Source organism: Colobus angolensis, unplaced genomic scaffold (assembly GCF_000951035.1).
Source record: "Colobus angolensis palliatus isolate OR3802 unplaced genomic scaffold, Cang.pa_1.0 Scaffold164, whole genome shotgun sequence".
In the NCBI taxonomy this organism is placed as follows: Eukaryota; Metazoa; Chordata; class Mammalia; order Primates; family Cercopithecidae; genus Colobus; species Colobus angolensis.
In genome coordinates this window covers 3590038-3608399 of record NW_012114755.1, presented here as the reverse complement: position 1 = coordinate 3608399, position 18362 = coordinate 3590038, and the positions used below count along the sequence as shown (strand labels likewise).

The window sequence follows — 18362 nt, the reverse complement described above, 5'->3', positions numbered from 1 at the left end:
TCTAAATTTCATTTTTATTTTTTTTTAGAGACAAGATTTCATTCTCCACATTCTTTCTTTGCCGAGCTCGGGCAATCAGAATGGCTTTGGTGTGTCTTTCAGCAAAATTCCAGTAATACAGGGAGAAGCAGGAGCTGGCAAAAGGGAGTAGTAACCTTCCAGTTTGATAACCCCCTCCCCCACCATGTGTACACAGCTGAGCTTCCATGACACCACGTGCCCTTGAGTTCCAAACTGACTCAGAGAAGCAGGGTCAGCTATCTGTTTTAAAGATTAGAAATTCCTTTGTTAAACAACTGAGGGGTGATTTTTATTTGCCAAAATGGGGATGAAACCTAAAGATATGCATGGAAGGTGTTAATCTGTTCCTGATCACATTCTGAAAACTCACTCCCCTAAAAATATCTAGACAGATCAAGCTTTTTTAGTTCCCTCAGCCCTCACACTGCTTAACACACTCAGGGCAAGAAGGGAAACCTCTTCAGGGAGTTAGAGAACAGACGGGATGGTGTGATATGCAAGCCAAAGTTGTATCTGAAAACTCTGCAACAGCCTGGCTAATTGTCTTCTTTTCTCTGCTGCACACCAGGTCAAGGTCACCATGGGACCCTGTTGAGTTCCTCTTTCTGAAGAGGTGGTTCTTCTAGGCTAGGCTCCTTAATTACTTAGGTTTGCTCTCCAAACACCTGGCAAATCAGCAAAAAGTAGAAGATCATAAAAGTCATGATGAATTGCAATGTTAAGAAAGATAGTTCTCTTAAAAAAATAGTTCTGTGAGTTTCACAGATCTTAGCATCTGGGTTACTGGGTGATCCAGAATAGAAAGCTTTGACATTTCTTGGACTGAAGACAGAAAAACAACCCCAAACACCCGCATTCTCAAGTTCATAAAGTTACAAAGCTGAAGCCGATTATGTCTAAAGGAGATGATGAGCATGTGGTCTCTGCAGAAATAAATGATCACACGAGTCTGCTCTCCAAGACCCAAGTGATGGGTTTGGGGCCAAACAAAACCTGACCTGTAAAACTGGGTGAGGATGTGGAACTTTTATTTCCCAAAGGAAAATGATTTATAAAATTGTTAAAAGAGATGAAATTATATTTCAGGGGCAGAAAGAACTGGAAGAAAAATTTAACACTTGAATAGTCAAATGTTTTTGCTGCTCTTTTCTTGACCCAAACCTGAACTCTTTGGATTTGAGAGACACAGTAAAACCACCTTACGTTTTTAAAAGTTACCAGTCACCAAGGAAGATTCTTAGCTTCAAAATCTAATCCGAAAGAACTCCTGAAAATGATCTAATTATTTCCATCTCACACTTTTGAGAGACTGAAGCCAACAGATTTAGGACTAAAAGGGTGAGAGAGAAATGTCTTTAGAATTTGCAACATCCTTTCTTTCTCAGCTCTCTCTACTTAGAATAGACTGTGGTTTGTGAGGTTTACTGATCGAACCATGGTTTTTACCTTTCTTTTTTTTCCCTTTGGTTTGGGAGGTTTGCAGGAGGAGCTTGCAAAAACTGGTTCTATCTTGAGAAGACTATGTTTCTTGGTTTAAATGGAGTGTCAAGTCTGAACAAAATTCCACTGTTATCTCCTGTCTTAGCCAAATCATGTCCTACACAGATCTTGAAGGCTCAGATTCACTGCAGAGAACAGTCTGTTCTGGCTGACACCATGTGAGGCTGGTCTGTCCAGCAGTACATGACAAGGCACCTTGCTCAAGTCATCTTCACCTGATCTGCACCCTTTTCCCAGAAAGCGCTCAGCAACAGAGAAAATACCTTCTTGGCACTCACTTTGTGGAACATATCACATGGGTTACTTTGCAGAGCTTGGCTCAAACCCTTGACTATACAAAGAGTAGCAAACTGAAATGAAGAAAGTCTGTGTTGGGAGGACTTTGTCCCCCTATGCTCCTCCAGAATCAACCAGCTCTCAGGAACACACAATGATGAGGCCTCATGAGATGTCTTATAATGTAGACATGATGTTGAAAACACATTCTTGGCTGGGCATGGTGACTCATGCCTATAATCCTAGCACTTTGGGAGGCTGAGGCAGGTGGATCACCTGAGGTCAGGAGTTCGAGACAAGCCTGGCCAACATGGTGAAACCCTGTCTCTACTAAAAATACACAAATTAGCTGGGTAGTGTAGCTGTGGTGGCGTGCACTTGTAATCCCAGCTACTCAGGAGGCTGAGGCAGGAGAATTGCTTGAACTTGAGAGGTGGAGGTTGCAGTGAGCCAAGATCGCACCACTGCACTCCCAGCCTGGGAGGCAAGAGCAAAACTCTGTCTCAAAAAAAAGAAAACACATTCTTTTGCAGCAGCCTTAACTAAGCTTTAGTCCCTAACTCTAATGCCCAAGAAAGAGCCTTTTCCCCTAGTTCCTTCCCTGACTAGACTTAGGCTATATCACTGATAATTTCATTTCACTTAACACGTTACCTCTGCTTGGCTGCCGGCTCCTCGGGGACCAGAGTTATTCTCTGCATCATTTCTGGCATCTGATCACATTGACATAATGGGTACCTAAGAAATGCTTATGGAATACCTAAACAAATGGGCTAGGCATTTGAAGTATATTATTCCATTTCCTTTGTACATTACTCACTCCATGAAGAGGTACTGTAATTATCTCCAGTTTTAAAATGGGGAGGCAGAGACATGGAGACAAACAGGTCCAAGACTACACTATTTAAAAATGATAGAGGCAGGTTCAAACCTGGCAGGCCTGCTTAGCTCTAGAGCCTGTGTTCCTGAACTATACCCACTAGGCGCTCAATACATGCTTGTCCACTTCATAAACTGCTTACTGAAGCAATCTCGTGTGTTTTTTCCCACTCAGTCCCTTAACTGTGATTTAAGCCTTTTTCCATTGTCTTGTCCACAGTCAGGGCTGATGGCACACCTAATTTTAAAATGCCTTGAGTGTGGGAAAACGTTCCCTTACCACAACTACCGTTCCTTTCGCCCGCGGACTGGGGATTTCCTAAGCCCAACTCCTCTGCCTTTGGTCTTGTCTTTGAACTCCCTCTCACATCTAGATTTGCACATTCTTACAAATCCTTCAAGGTTGGAAATAAGCATTTGCTCTCAGCCTACCCTTTGGAAAACGAGACCAAAAACAAACATCTCCAGTGTGCGTGGATGCTGTGGAATGTAAGAAAAGGGCTGGGGAGCCAGGAGTCAACCCCGCCCGATTCCTCTGGAGAAAATGGCTTGGAGGATACTTCTGTCATGGTCCTGCACAGCTGAGTGCATCGCCGCCTCTCTCTGCTCATCTTACTTGGCCGCCCAGCAGCATCTGGCCTTGTTCCTACTCCCTCCAGCAACAATTTCTCCTCTCTGCTCCCGGGTTTCGTCCCACCTTGCTGGCCGGCGGCTTTAACTCCCTCTCTCTGAACTTAAAATATCAGAGTGCACTACAGCTCAGTCCTCTTGACCTCTTGTCCTCATGCCCTCTGATCATCTTTGTCTTCATTCAACCCCTTGGAGAACTCTTCCAGTTATCCAGCTTTCAACACCACCAACGAGTCTGTGTCACTCAAATCTATACCTCTAGGAAGTCCAGGCTGGTTGACCTGGATATGGATGTCTGCTGGGCATCTCAAATTTAATGTAACCAAAGAAGTGCTCCGACTCCTCACTCTGCCCTCATCTGTGTCTCCCACTCACCCCAGGTACTCAAGCTGTAAATCTAGGAATATCCCAGGATGGCTCTCCTCTTTCCCTTGCACTCACATCTGACCCATCACCATACACTGTTAACTTCTTCAAGAATATATCCTAAATCCATCCAGGACTCACCACTGTCATCAGTCGCTCCTTCATTCCACCAAATATTTGAGTGTCTGCAAAATCAACAGAGTACCTACCTCCACGGAGCTTCTACTGTAGATCTGGGATTGGGGTGGGGGACAGAGAACAAATAATCAAGGAAAACCTCTATGTCAGGTGTCGGGGGGCAACATGTGCAATGGGGAAAAATGAAGCAAGGGCAAAGGGACCATGGGGGCACTGGGTCATGGCGGAATGTTGGTTTATGCAAGTGAATGGGCAAGGCCTTATTCATTAAGTCACATTGAGCAGAGACCTAAGGAAATAAATATCTGAGGGAAGAGCATATCAGGCAGAGGACACAGGAAGGGCACAGGACTTGAGGTGGAGAGTGTGATTGGAATGTTCAAAGAACAAGTGGGCCAGAGTGGCTAGGAGCCCCTAGTGATCTCCCTTCCCCATATTCCTTACACATGGAACAGAGACTGATCTTTGTAAATTCAGATTATCTCATATTCCTGTTTCAAACTCCACCACACCCACCCATTACACATGAAATCAGATGCGAATTCACTTCAAAGCCTTGCATGTTCTAGGCCCTCACTATGTCTGTGGCTGTGGCCTCTTCGCATATGTGGGAAGTCACACTGTCCATCCCCCTCTCTCTCTCAGACACATCAAACCTGTTTCTACATTAGGCTCCTTGTGTTATTTATTTCCTGGGTCAGGAAGACTGCCCTGCTCACTGGGAGGTTGCAGGGGCAGAGGCTGCTGTGTGTTCACCAAAGCCCATTTCCTCCTTCACTTCCTCCCCTGCAGGTGGCATGGCTTTGAGTCCTGGTCAGTGGACTGTGGGAAGAGGTGACGTAAGCCTCTTCCAGGCCTGGTCCTTAAAAACTCTCCTGCAGGCTCCTCTGCACTCCCCACACCCCCACGGCCACTGGCTGGACACAGAACACTGAGCAGAGGACTGGGCCCTGTGGATGGCGGGGGCCTTATTGTCTACATCACTAGAGGACAGGCCACCTGCCGAACAGGACTACCTGCACTGGGTTTGGAGTGAGCAAGAAATACACAGTCATATGTAAAGCTGCTGAGCGTCGGGCTGAGTTTGTTACAGCAGCTAATGTTACTCGCTGAAACTAACCCAGTGGCTCCCCCGGCATGCAGATTCAGCTGAAATGTCACCTACTCAGAGGGCTCTTTCCTGACCACCCCATCTAAAGTTGCTGCCAAGGCACTCTGTATCTATCTAATCACTCTGTATTAATTCACAGCATTAGCCCTTAGAACTCTCTAATTTTCCTAGTTTATTCAGGATTTATTTGTTTAACATTCATCTCCTCTCTTGGTATACAGGGTCCATGAGTAGGAACTTTGTCTTGTACTGTATCGTAACCACAACTGAGAATGGGGCCTTCAGAGTGAAAGTTCAGGAGTGGAATGAACTGTACTATGTCATGTCTCCACTAGTATTTACTCTTCTCAGGGGGTGGAGAATCTGTTCAACCTTTTTTTTTTCTTTTAAATAGAGACATGGTCTCACTCTGTCACCCAGGCTGGAGTACAGGGTGATCACAGTTCACTGCAGCCTCAAATTCCTGGGCTCAAGTGACCCTCCTACCTCAGCCTCCCAAGTAGCTGGGACTACAAGCATGCAACACCATGCCTGACTGATTAAAAAACACTTTTTTTGTAGAGACAGAGTCTGACTATGTTGACCAGGCTGGTTGCCAACTCTTGGCCTCAAGCAGTCCTCCCTTCTTGGCCTCCCAAAGTGCTGGGATTACAGGTGAGAGTAACTGCACCTGGCTTGGTTAACATCTTTTTGATCTCTTCAGAACATTGGGAATAGTGCTCTGCTCAGGTTGCTATATAAAAAGTTTAAATCAATAAATAAAGAAGACATGATGAGTTCCTTTTTCTCCTGGTCGGGAGACAACTGAGTTGGGATGCTTTGGGATGATGGCATGTGTGAGAGTCACAGGCAACTTGTTCTTTACTCCTTCCTTAGGCACTCTGCAGATGGAGGAGGACAGACCCTCTCAGTCATCTGTCTAATTCTTCACTCAAAATAACACAGAGCACTGGGCTGGGCACTACAGGACAAATCGAAGTCCAGTCCCTCAGTGTCCTCTTTCCTTCCTCCGTTCAGTTTTACCCTCACCCATAACAGTAGGAAGTATACATCCCTGTAGCTACCTCTTACTAGGGTGCTCCCCCAAAAAACAGGAATTGATCATCTAACTCAGTAAAGTGGAGACCCTGACAGGGCCATGTTTCAATAATGGGTGAAGTTGCATAAAAGTCATAACCCTGGTTGGGTGTGGTGGCTCATGCCTATAATCCCAGCACTTTGGGAGGCCGAGGCAGGTGGATCACCTGAGGTCAGGAGTTTGAGACCAGATTGATCAATATGGTGAAACCTCATCTCCACTAAAACTACAAAAATTAGCCAGGCATGGTGGCATGCATCTGTAGTCCCAGCTACTTGGGAGGCTGAGACAGGAGAATTGCTTGAACCCAGGCAGCAGAAGTTGCAGTGAGCCGAGATCATGCCACTGCACTCCAGCCTGGGCAACAGAGTAAGACTCCATCTCAAAAACAAAAACAAAACAAAAAAAGTTCATAACCCTACTATCCTGTTTCCTCTCTTCCACTTCCATGCAGTTGGTGTGCTACAAAGACCTGGCCTCTGAACAGGCTGATTTTGCCTGTATTCCCTCTATCTTTCTGGTAAGCCACTAAGGCAGGGCCTTAGGACACTTATGCTATCTTCAGTGGGCTGGCTGGTTAAGTGGACTTAGGGCCAGCTCCACAGACCTGGCCACCTGAGAATGAAGAAAGAAGGAACAGGATGGAAAAGGCCCTTCATGCATAGTATTTAACTTGGCCCTCCCAAGAATCCAGTGAAGTAGATATAATGAACCCTATTTTTACTAGTGAGGAAACTGAAATTTATACATCCAAACTTCTTTCTCTAACCCTATCTCAGTGGCTGTCCTGACCCTGGCCATGACTTCCCTCTTCTCCCAGGCACTGTCTCATCTCGCTGATAACCTTCCTTGCAGACTACCTGTGCTGCAGTTCTTTAATTCTAGACCTGGTATACCATGGTCTCAAAAGAAATTCAGCCCTATTGGGCAGGGCCAGCCTTTCTTACTGCTGCAGGAAGCAAGCTCCTTTGTATCAATTTATCTTGTTCAATTCTTAGGGCTAGGATACAAAGACAGAAACCAGTATCCCAAATTGACATACAAAAGTATGGAAACAAAGAGAACTTAAGTAATTTGCTTAAGGCCAACCAGCTAGTTACAGACATTGACATCACCAGAACGAAAACCTAAGTTTCCTTTCTCTTTCAACTTTCCCAGTCCTAAAGCATTGAAAGAACATGCACAGTCCTATTAAAGCAAAGCATAAAGGATCCCAACGAGCAGATGTGTCATAACAGGACTCCTAGCCATTCCTATTGGAGAGGGTTCTCAGGGGCCAAAGATGTTATCTGACTAGACAGACAGACTTACAAAGAGTTGGAGTGAGAATTCCTCAGCAGTGGGGTGGAACCTGTGGACCCGTTGTGTGGTAACTTTGGTGAGGAAGGCAAAGAAGAATCCGTCATCTCCTCAATGTCTGAATGAGAGGACGCAGATTTGGGGGACTTCTTCTTCCCGAAAGCTTGCTTGAAGGAGCTGCGTAACTGAATATACAAGACTGTCAGTCTCGCAATGGGGGCAACCAATGCTCAGGCCTTGGCAAAACAGAGACATGCACACAAAAAAGCGATTAATTCTCCCATGTTTTTCCCCCACCAATGGAAGAGGTTCCCAAGAGCTCTTTTGAATCAGTGCATTAAGGGAAGAAGTGTTATCTGGTGTTGCCAGCTTGAGGGACTGCACCTGTGGGTAACATTCCATGCCTACTCTTGGTTCAAGACTAGATGCCAACAGCAAGACAGAGCCTGGCTCAGCAGATGGATGTTGGGAAGATGAGGTTACACAGCAACAAAGCAGGATGCTCAGACACGGTGAGGGATGCGGATGAGGTTAGTCGTATCAATGGATGGGTTAGCTTGGTATCTGATATTAAAGTCGGTCTTGCTTACCTCATTGACCTGCCAGAGAAAACGCAAGCAAAAATGGGGAAGGGGGAGGAAAAAAGACAATTTTTTAACAGAGAAAGCCAGTGACAGGGAAAGCTTTGGACTTTCAGACACAACAAGGCTAATAATAAACACCACACACAGGGGAGGTTTCCAGTAGGAGCACAAATCTTTAAAAGCATTGGGGTCATGTTCCTTCCTTCTGAAAGGGAATAGCAGGTTGGGGAGTCCTCTAAAATTCCAGTTCTTCCAGCTTTTCCCTGTCTGGCTGAAATGGCTGCCTCCCACCTTCCTGTGCTTCTCATTCTCTTCTTTTCTCTTGTCAGTCACCTCTCTGTGCCTTAATTTTTTGGAGAGGATGTCTTCTTTTTTGAGCAATTCTAGCTTCACTGTTACACTGGCCCTGGATGGCTGCACAGCTCCTTAACCTATCCACTTAGGAGTTTCTGCTGTTTGTGTATAAAAGAAGATAATCTAACAGGCAGCAAATTAGCCATCTCACTAGTTACTCAGAAAATGGTTATTTTAAAGAAATATATTAACCATATGGGGGGAAAAGGAATTAGTATATTACAGTTTCCCCAAATCATGAGATGGATCTGAAAATTCTTTTCCCCCTCCTCTGTTGCAGGAAGTGGAGACCTAAACATTTTAATGAGAACATAAAGAATTAAAATGCAATGTCCTTTCTGAATGCCATAATCAGATTTTTCTAGGCCAAAAACTAATGTTTCATCTTGAAAAAAGCCCTTTAAAAGTAATTTCCTTTTTCTCAAGTCTTTTTTCCTTGTGAAAATATATTCCAGGGGTTTTCTTAGCCATTGAAAAATTCAGAAAACAGGCCATTCTAAAAATTGATGAGATTTTTCTCCCATCAACAGGTTTCACCTATAATAAACCGCATGTCCAGCTTGTAGGCAAATCTAGATCCATTTCTCTCCCATTTCCTACTTCTGATCATATTTCCAGAGAGCAGTCACAGAAACAGAAGGATTAGGGACACAAGCCATCAACTGAAATCCTTGCCTCTACCTCTGGTGAAAAGCCAGGTGGAAGAGGAGATTACGAAGATCAGACAGAGTTAAGCTTTGGGATTAGCTGAGGATGCCAATTATCCATCTTCCCTGATTTGACTGATAACCAGGAGTTGTCTTAAAGCAACATAAGCGAGCTTTATTTCTTGAAGAAAATGGAATAACCATTATTTTTCACAGAAAATATCTCTCTTGTCACTTTGAAAATCAAAGCAGACCATGTTTATCAATTGCATATTAGAGACAGCAATATGAATAAATCCTATCTGTGTTTAGTCATAACAAATAAGTTGACTAAGAGCCATTAGTAACTTAAACAAGAAAATTTAATCAGAATAATGAGAGGGTCACACTCAACTGGCTTTTTAGCTTGCTTCCAATGCAAGTCATTGACAACCAAAATTACTAAGTCCCTGACATCTGTATCACTAGACCTCGCCACCCATCCAAGATAACACAAAATGAGTGAGAAGTATACGGAATGAATGAGGACACTGAAGCTACTAGTGAAACAGGATGCTGTCAGCACAAATGGGGACCAGGGGCCACTGGTCAACTCCAGATCAACTTGGGATATTCTTGCACTGAAGACAAAGGATAGCAAATCTCAGTCAGAGTTCTGTAGCCTTAAAAGAAGAACTAAAAAACTGGATGGAGAGTGGGGGGTGGAATTTTTCCAGGAGAGTGGAAAAATCCACTTAAGGCACCACTGTACAGAAATTCAAATAACTCATTGGAATTATGAATACATGGAGAAACACTATAATAGAGACTGATTCTATAACTTGCTATTTGAGGTACAACCTCTGATTTAGAACTACTTGCTAACTTCTAACACTGACATTAGTCAACTTTTATTTATAGGACATGGTCAAAAAGCTTTCAAAGAGAGGGTTGGTTTGATACTATCCCTTGGCATTTTTGTAAATAAATAGAAAAAGATTTATGGCTACAGACGGGATAACTAGCAATATACTCAAAAAAATATTTTGGACCTATGAAGAAACCATTTAAGAATAACTTTGCTGTAGTACCTGAAACTTTGTGGCCAACATAAAATGAGGAGGAAATGACACATACATGAAATGAAAGATGAGTACTTTATGGAAAGTCTCATGAAAGAGAAAAAAAAATACAAGGTGGGAGGGATGTAATAGATGCTAGTGTTTTGCTGAGTACAATACTGATTTTAATAAAAACCCATCCACAAAGCATTTCCTGGGATCTACTCCCAAAGGGCTATGCTCCACAGATAGTAGCTGGGCTGGACTTTATCTGGGAGGATGCAGCAGCCAGTTCTGCAACTGACTCTGTCCGTCAGTCCCCAGGAGAGTGGGTGAGCACTCACCCAGTTCTTCCTCTTCTTCTTCTTTGAGTCACTCTCTATGTTGCTGCCCACGCTGGAGTGGCTGGTGGCGCTGTTGATGCTGGAGACACTGTCTGAGGAGTGCTGTCTGCGGATGCGGAGGTCTGCAGACTGGGCAGTGCCATTTCCTGGAGACCAAGGCAGGGTGTATCAGCAGCTGCCAATCTGAGCCCTATTCTTTATCTCAGGATTTTGCCCTTTGAGCAAAATCCACCCACCTGAGGACTACTAGGTGTTTTCCACATAGACATCAACTCTGTTCCCTACAGTTGTTTCTAAGATCCTTGAATAGGTGAGTGCATTGCCCTCTTTGGTCAGTTAAATGAGGTCTATCTCTCCCCACTTTACAAAACAGAAGTCAAGGGAGGTGTAGGGAGAATTTCCCCAACACCAGCTCTTAAGCTTTAGATAGGTGTGGAAATGTGCTTGTGAATTGGGCAGTCGGCACCTTCATTGCTAGCCCCCTCCCTCTCCTGCTCTCTGGGATCCTGTCACAGCGGTCTTCTTGCAGCCCTTTGGAAGCGCTGTGCCTGCCTCATCTAGGGCCCTTCCGTGTGCTATCCCTCCATCTGGATATTCTTTTTCCTTAACTCTGTCCAGCCAACTGATTTGTAAATCCTTCCCATTTCAAAGCTATTATCACTTTTTCAGGAGGCCCAATACATGAAACAACACAGACACTGAAAATGTGTGATATCTGACATAAAGTCTGCAGATAGTTTTTCTCATGAGGACAGAATTACACCTAAAGGCTGGTCTTTGAGAACACTGGTTGTAGGGGCAAACTGACTCATCAGGTTCTAGCCCCACTTCAGTTTCTCCCTAATCCTTGACCTCAAAAAATGACTCTAGGTCAGGTCTAGTGGCTCATGCCTGTAATCCCAGCACTTTAGGAAGCCAAGGCAGGCAGATCACTTGACGTCAGAAGTTTGAGACCAGCCTGGCCAACATGGTGAAACCCTGTCTCTACTAAAAATACAAAAAACAGCCAGGCGTGGTGGAGCATGCCTGTAGTCCCAGCTACTCAGGAGGCTGAGGCAGGAGAATCACTTGAACGTGGGAGGCAGAGGTTACAGTGAGTGGAGATCACGCCACTGCACTCCAGCCTGGGCAACAGAGTGAGACTCCGTTTCAAGAAAAGAAAAAGAAAGTGACTCTCATCTATGAACACTAGTGTCCTCATAAGAACAACGAGGGAAGAACAGAATGACACTCACAAGATTGCTGTAGAAAGAAAACCAGATAATGAAATCACTGAAACCCTTAGCACTGCACTTAGAACATAGTAAGTGTTCCATAAATCCTAGTTCTCCATATTACTTCTATGATTACTATTACTGTTAACATTATTATTATGAGAGCTAACTCACCTGCAGTCCTACATTACCCCAAGACACACAAGGACAAAATAATTCACTTGGAAACGTTTTCCTGGGCTGGGCATGGTGGCTCATGCCTGTAATCCCAGCACTTTGGGAGGCCGAGGTGGGTTGATCCCTTGAGGCCAAGAGTTCAATATCAGCCCAGCCAACGTGGCAAGACCTGTCTCTACTAAGAATACATAAATTAGCCAGGCATGGTGGCACATGTCTGTAATCCCAGTAACTTGGGAGGCTGAGGCAGGAGAATTGCTTGAACCTGGGAAGCAGAGGTTGCAGTGAGCCAAGATTGCACCACTGCACTTCAGCCTGGGTGACAGAGCAAGACTCTGTCTCAGAAAAAAAAAGGAAATCTTTTCTTGGGCAAAAAAGGTAGGAACTCAGTTCAGCTTACCCCATATATCAGCATGTAAATATTAAAGTGCTAGTGAAATTAAGGGTTGTAAAACACTTTAACGCTCTGCCAATAGAAACATGTTTTCTTCCATTTTTCAGCTATATCAGAGAAGAGGATGAACTACCATAGCCATCTTCATAGAGGCCAGAAGTGACTTGATTAAAGGTGTTTGCCTTCCAGGTCCCGCCCGCCTGACATGGAGCTAAATTACGCAGACACTGTCTTCTAGCAAGGAGGTTGCATCATAAGATGTCAAGGGAGGGCACCTAAGGGCAGGCAGGTCTTCTGGCTAAAGGCTGTTTCCCTTATTTTACCTTTGCAGTTGAGCTCAGGTGTGTTAATTACTCCATTAATGGCAGCCTGGGCAGCTGCGTTCTGTTTCTTTAGCAGCTCAATGGTTTTTCTTAACTCATTCAGTTCTGAATCCTAGGGAACAGAAAGAATTATCGGTCAGCCTAAAATAATTCTGTACAGAGTTCAACTGAAGTACAACTTAGCTTCAACACAGGAGGGGAGGGAATGGAGTAGCTCAACAAAACCTTTCAGATGGATCAACACGCATGAACAAACACATAAGAAGACGATTATAACTACAAGATCTATCACTGATGCCATTATCACTCAATCTGTCATATTTTCACTCAACAGCTTGGACTCCTTACAATTAAACTTCAACAGTTCAAGAAGTACATTAACATCCATACAATGATCTGAAATGAAAGAACAGTATTTTCAAGTATGTTGTTAACTCCAAGTAGGGAAGGTAAAACTATCCTTTCTGCCTTACCTTCTGCTCGGCTGTCATGGTCAGACTCTGGAGCCTGATTGTCATGTTACCAAGACTCTGTTCAAAGGCTGCCACAAGGTGAGCCTGGAGGGGAAGACACAGTCTCAGTTATATTACCTTGCAAGGCAAGAGTGCTTAGAAGGTGCCTGGCTCTTAAAGATGAAAATCCTGTGGGTCCACTTGATCTACGCTACTTCTTCAGCCTCCTCTTGAATCCCACTCCTCACCACTCTTTGGGATCCAGTCACTCCAGTCTTCTACTTGCTCAAACACCCCGTGCTCCTTCCTACCTTAGGGCACTTGTACATCTTTTCTCCTCTACCTGAAATGCTCCTCCTCTCAATCCTTTCTCCTATTCCTTGCCTAATGATTTTTACCTGTCTGTCTAAAAAGTTCTCAGCTTGTACCTTCAAGACACCCTCATATGCACTCTCACAAGCAAATTGTACTTCTGATATATACTTTGAGATATCACAGTTAAAAATACATGCAGTCTTGTAATTGGTAATGTATGTCTGCCTTCTGTACTACAATGGAGGATGATCTTCTGTTCACCAAGTGCTAAGCTCACAGTAGAGGCTCATATTAAGCATGTTAGTAGGATGAACAAACAAAATGGTTGGCATAGTTTGCTTGTTATAATCCTGGTTAATAAAAAGCCACTGAAAGGCCCATCTGCTACCTCCTCGGAGAAATGTTTCCCAGTTCCTCCAGGGGGTTACCACTTTCCCACAGGCTTTCATGTAGTTTTATACACTTCTGTTAGAATATGACATAAGATGTACCATTACATCTTAGAAATAATTTCTAAAAATTTTAAAAAATGCTTCCAGTTATAAGTAAAATAGCATCTAATTTTCAGAGATGTTAAAATACAAAAAAAGAGTAAGTTTATGAATCGGGAAATGCGGCATTTTCCTGACTGTCACTTCCTCTGCAACTCTCTTCAAGGGTAAGAGGTAACTTTGTGCCCCAACACTAAGCTTTTGCCTGTGACACAGAGTAGTAGGTGATATATTAGTTGATTGAATGAGAATCCTGGTAACGTTATTAAAACCAAAAATACAGAATGGAGCTTTTTCAAACAGTCATGCTAAGGAATTTACAGTAATAGACTGAAGAATCCATTAGGCAGCTAGGATCTTCTAATCTCCAGTCTCTACTTGTATAATGGAATAGTGGCATGTCCAAGAATGACAGCCATTTGGGCAGCAGATGAGAAGGATCACCAGATAGTGCACTTGATGAGGGCTGATACCATGTCTATCTTGCTCCTTACTGTATCCACACTGCTGGTACAAAAACAGCCACTCAATCATGTATGTTGGATGAGTGATTAAAGGACTAAAAAGAAAAGCACGTAGATGAAGGAGGAAGTGTATAGTACAGGGGAAGGGAACAGGATTTAGAGTTAGAGGTCTTCAGCTCTCCCTGTAGTTCCTTCTGAATATCCATAACACTGAGCAAATCACCTAATCCTACTGGCCTCAGCTTCATCTATGAAATGGTACCAATATCTATTTTCCCCCCAGGGTTATTTTCAGCTAAATGAAACAAGACCAGTGAAAATGGTCTATGAACTGTTCAGGTAGTGCAAAACACAGGAATGCGTGGACACTTGTGGGGAAAGAAGGAGGTTTGGGAAGGAGGTTTGGGAATGAGAAAGTGACAAACTATGAGAGGAGTGAGAGTACCTGAGAACACAGGGGTGGGGAGGGGGAGTAGAAACACAGTGGGCTACAAGAGGGATGAGAAGGGCAGAGGATGCATGGCAGAGGTGAAATTTGATCATGCTATGAAATTTGAGAGGAGGAGATGACTGACGCACAGAGTGAGGTATCAACCCTGGACAAGCATTGGGGTGGGTGGGAAGAAGCTATTGCTGTGCACTGTGAGGAGGCACACTGACATTTCAATCTAAGGAAAGATGTGAGGGGTAAAGAGAGGCCTGTTATTAGACTTCATCAAAGAGGGATGGCAGAGGCTAAGACATCTCTAGAATCAACCGCTGGCAGGGAGCATTTCTATTTGTAGCAGAAATGTTAAGCGGAATAGTTAGCTTCTCTCTGATTGCACTCCCTCTCTCTATTAAAAATGGAGACAGGCCAGGCATGGTGGCTCACGCCTGTAATCCCAGCACTTTGTGAGGCCAAGACGGGCGGATCCTGAGGTCAGGAAATAGAGACTATCCTGGCTAACATGGTGAAACCCCGTCTCTACTAAAAAATACAAAAAACTAGCCGGGCGAGGTGACAGGCACCTGTAGTCCCAGCTTACTTGGGAGGTTGAGGCAGGAGAATGGCGTAAACCCGGAAGGCGGAGCTTGCAGTGAGCTGAGATCCGGCCACTGCACTCCAGCCTGGGCGACAGAGCGAGACTCCGTCTCAAAAAAAAAAAAAAGCTTATCCACCACGATCAAGTTGGCTTCATCCCTAGGACGCAACGCTGGTTCAACATACGCAAATCAATAAACGTAATCCATCACATAAACAGAACCAATGACAAAAACCACACGATTATCTCAATAGATGCAGAACAAGCCCTTGACAAAATTCAACAGCCCTTCATGCTAAAAACTCTTAATAAACAAGGTATTGATGGAATTTATCTGAAAATAATAAGAGCTATTTATGACAAACCCACAGCCAATATCATACTGAATGGGCAAAAACTGGAAGCACTCCCTTTGAAAACTGGCACAAGACAAGGATGTCCTCTCTCACCACTCCTATTCAACACAGTATTGGAAGTTCTGGCCAAGGCAATCAGGCAAGAGAAGGAAATAAAGGGTATTCAATTGGGAAAACAGGAAGTCAAATTGTCTCTGTTTGCAGATGACATGATTGTATATTTAGAAAACCAGATCATCTCAGCCCCAAATCTCCTTAACCTGATAAGCAACTTCAGCAAAGTCTCAGGATACAAAATCAATGTGCAAAAATCACAAGTAGTCCTATACACAGACAAACAGAGAGCCAAATCATGAGTGAATTCCCATTCACAATTGCTACAAAGAGAATAAAATACTTAGGAATACAACTTACAAGGGATAAGAAGGATCTCTTCAAGGAGAACTACAAATCACTGCTCAAGGAAATAAAAGAGGACACAAACAAATGGAAAAATGTTCCATGCTCATGGATAGGAAGAATCACTATCATGAAAATGGCCATACTGCCCAAAGTAATTTATAGATTCAATGTTATCCCCATCAAGCTACCAACAACTTTCTTCACAGAATTGTAAAAAAACTACTTAAACTACTTTAAATTTCATATGGAACCAAAAAAGAGCCTGCATAGCCAAGACAATCTTAAGCAAAAAGAACAAAGCTGGAGGCATTACACTGACTTCAAACTATACTACAGGGTTACAGCAACAAAAACAGCATGCTACTGGTACCAAAACAGATATATAGACCAATGGGACAGAACAGAGGCCTCAGAAATAATGCACACATCTACAACCATCTGATCTTTGACAAAACCTGACAAAAAGAAGCAAATGGGAAAGGATTCCCTATTTAACAAATGGTGTTGGGAAAACTGGCTAGCCATATGCAGAAAGCTGAAACTGGATCCCTTCCTTACACCTCATACAAAAATTAACTCAAGACAGATTAAAGAATTAAACCTAAAATCTAAAACCATAAAAACCTTAGAAGAAAACCTACCCAATATCATTCAGGACATCGGCATGGGCAAAGACTTCATGACTAAAACATCAAAAACAATGGCAACAAAAGCCAAAACAGACAAAAGGGATCTAATTAAAGAGCTTCTGCACAGCAAAAGAAACTATAATCAGAGTGAACAGGCAACCTACAGAATGGAAGAAAATTTTGCAATCTATCCATCTGACAAAGGGCTAATATCCAGAACTTAAACAATTTACAAAGAACTTAAACGAATTTACAAGAAAAAACAAACAACCCCATCAAAAAGTGGGCGAAGGATATGAACAGACACTTCTCAAAAGAAGACATGCAGCCAACAAACATATGGAGAAATGCAAATCAAAACCACATGAGATACCATCTCATGTCAGTTAGAATGGCAGTCATCAAAAAGTCAGGAAACAACAGACGCTGGTGAGGATATGGAGAAATAGGAACACTTTTATACTGTTGGTCAGAGTGTAAATTAGTTCAACCATTATGTAAGACAGGGTGGCAATTCCTCAAGTATCTAGAACTAGAAATATCATTTGACCCAGTGATCCCATTACTGGGTATTTACCCAAAGGATTTTAAATCATTTTACTAAAGACACATGCACATGTATGTCTACTGTGGCACTGTTCACAATAGTAAAAAGTTGCAACCAACCCAAATGTCCATTAATGATAAAGTGGATAAAGAAATGTGGCACATATACACCATGGAATACTATGCAGTCATAAAAAAGGATGAGTTCATGTCCCTTTCAGGGACATAGATGAAGCTGGAAACCATCATTCTCAGCAAACTAACACAAGAACAGAAAACCAAACACTGGATGTTCTCACTCATAAGTGGGAGTTGAACAATGAGAACACATGGATACATGGAGGGGAACATCACACACCAGGGCCCATCAGGGGGTTGGGGTGGGGACCTAGGGGAGGGATAGTATTAGGAGAAATACCTAATATAGATGACGGGTTGATGGGTGCAGCAAACCATCATGGCACATGTATATCTATGTAACAAGCCTGCACATTCTGCACATGTATCCCAGAACTTAAAGTAAAATTAAAAAAAAATTTTTTTTAAACCTGACTCCATGAAGACTGCTATTGAGAAGGTGTTTTTGCAAGCTTAAAAAGAAAACACATTTGCTCTGGAGATCCAGAGGATCCCATTTTTCTGCTAAGCAAAAGGGTTGCCTTTGTGTCATTAGCACAACTATGAAAATACAAGCTGTGGAGGTAGTTCCAAGCCTGGTTCAGAGCCACACACAACAGCCTACTCATCAAGTGCCATGCTCACATTCCCAGGGAAAACAAACACAAGTGGTATAAAAACACTCAGAGAAGGTGGCTTTGAGTAGTTTGTCCTAGAAAAACAAACACAGCTTGGTTTGCGAGAAAGATGGCAGACAATAAAACGTGTTCACCCTTCCAGTGGTGTGCTGTAAGACTAAATATTTACTTTAAAACAATACTGGATTCAGTGCGTTTTATGAGGAACAAAACACTCTTCTGGAATAATATAAGGGATCTCACTCTGACTCTTCTAGAACAAAAAGCAGAGTTCTAAACGGCCCAAGGTGAGGCTCCTGTGGCAGCGCGAGCTCACTGGAGCGATTAACCCAAGTTCACTGGAAAGTAAGTTAACTACTATTTGTTGACTAGTAAAGGCAACGATTGGCATCTGTAACTCTTAAACTAGGAGAGTAGCTCAGAATCACTGTGGATTGACAGGGTTTGCTGTCAGACCACACATTTGGATTACACCCAGAAGACCCTGACTTGCTGGGTCTAGAGTTTGTTCTGGATCCAAATCTACATATCTGCTCATCCAGATGAAGAATC

At 43.3% G+C, this 18362-nt stretch overlaps 1 protein-coding gene across 5 annotated transcripts in view; it reads right to left on the bottom strand.

Moving 5' to 3' along the window:
• Positions 1 to 18362, bottom strand: part of NAV2 (neuron navigator 2) — a 767943-nt gene that overhangs the window by 31190 nt on the left and 718391 nt on the right. For 3 of the 5 annotated variants that reach the window (XM_011937488.1, XM_011937487.1, XM_011937490.1), the window contains 4 exons: positions 12849 to 12932; positions 12376 to 12487; positions 10268 to 10413; positions 7311 to 7483 (listed from right to left, as the gene is read on the bottom strand). In XM_011937488.1, the coding sequence (XP_011792878.1) occupies positions 7311 to 7483; positions 10268 to 10413; positions 12376 to 12487; positions 12849 to 12932 (515 nt within the window). Of the gene's footprint in view, positions 1 to 7310; positions 7484 to 7888; positions 7898 to 10267; positions 10414 to 12375; positions 12488 to 12848; positions 12933 to 18362 lie in introns of all 5 variants that reach the window. The other 2 variants (XM_011937486.1, XM_011937485.1) reach the window with 1 other exon arrangement.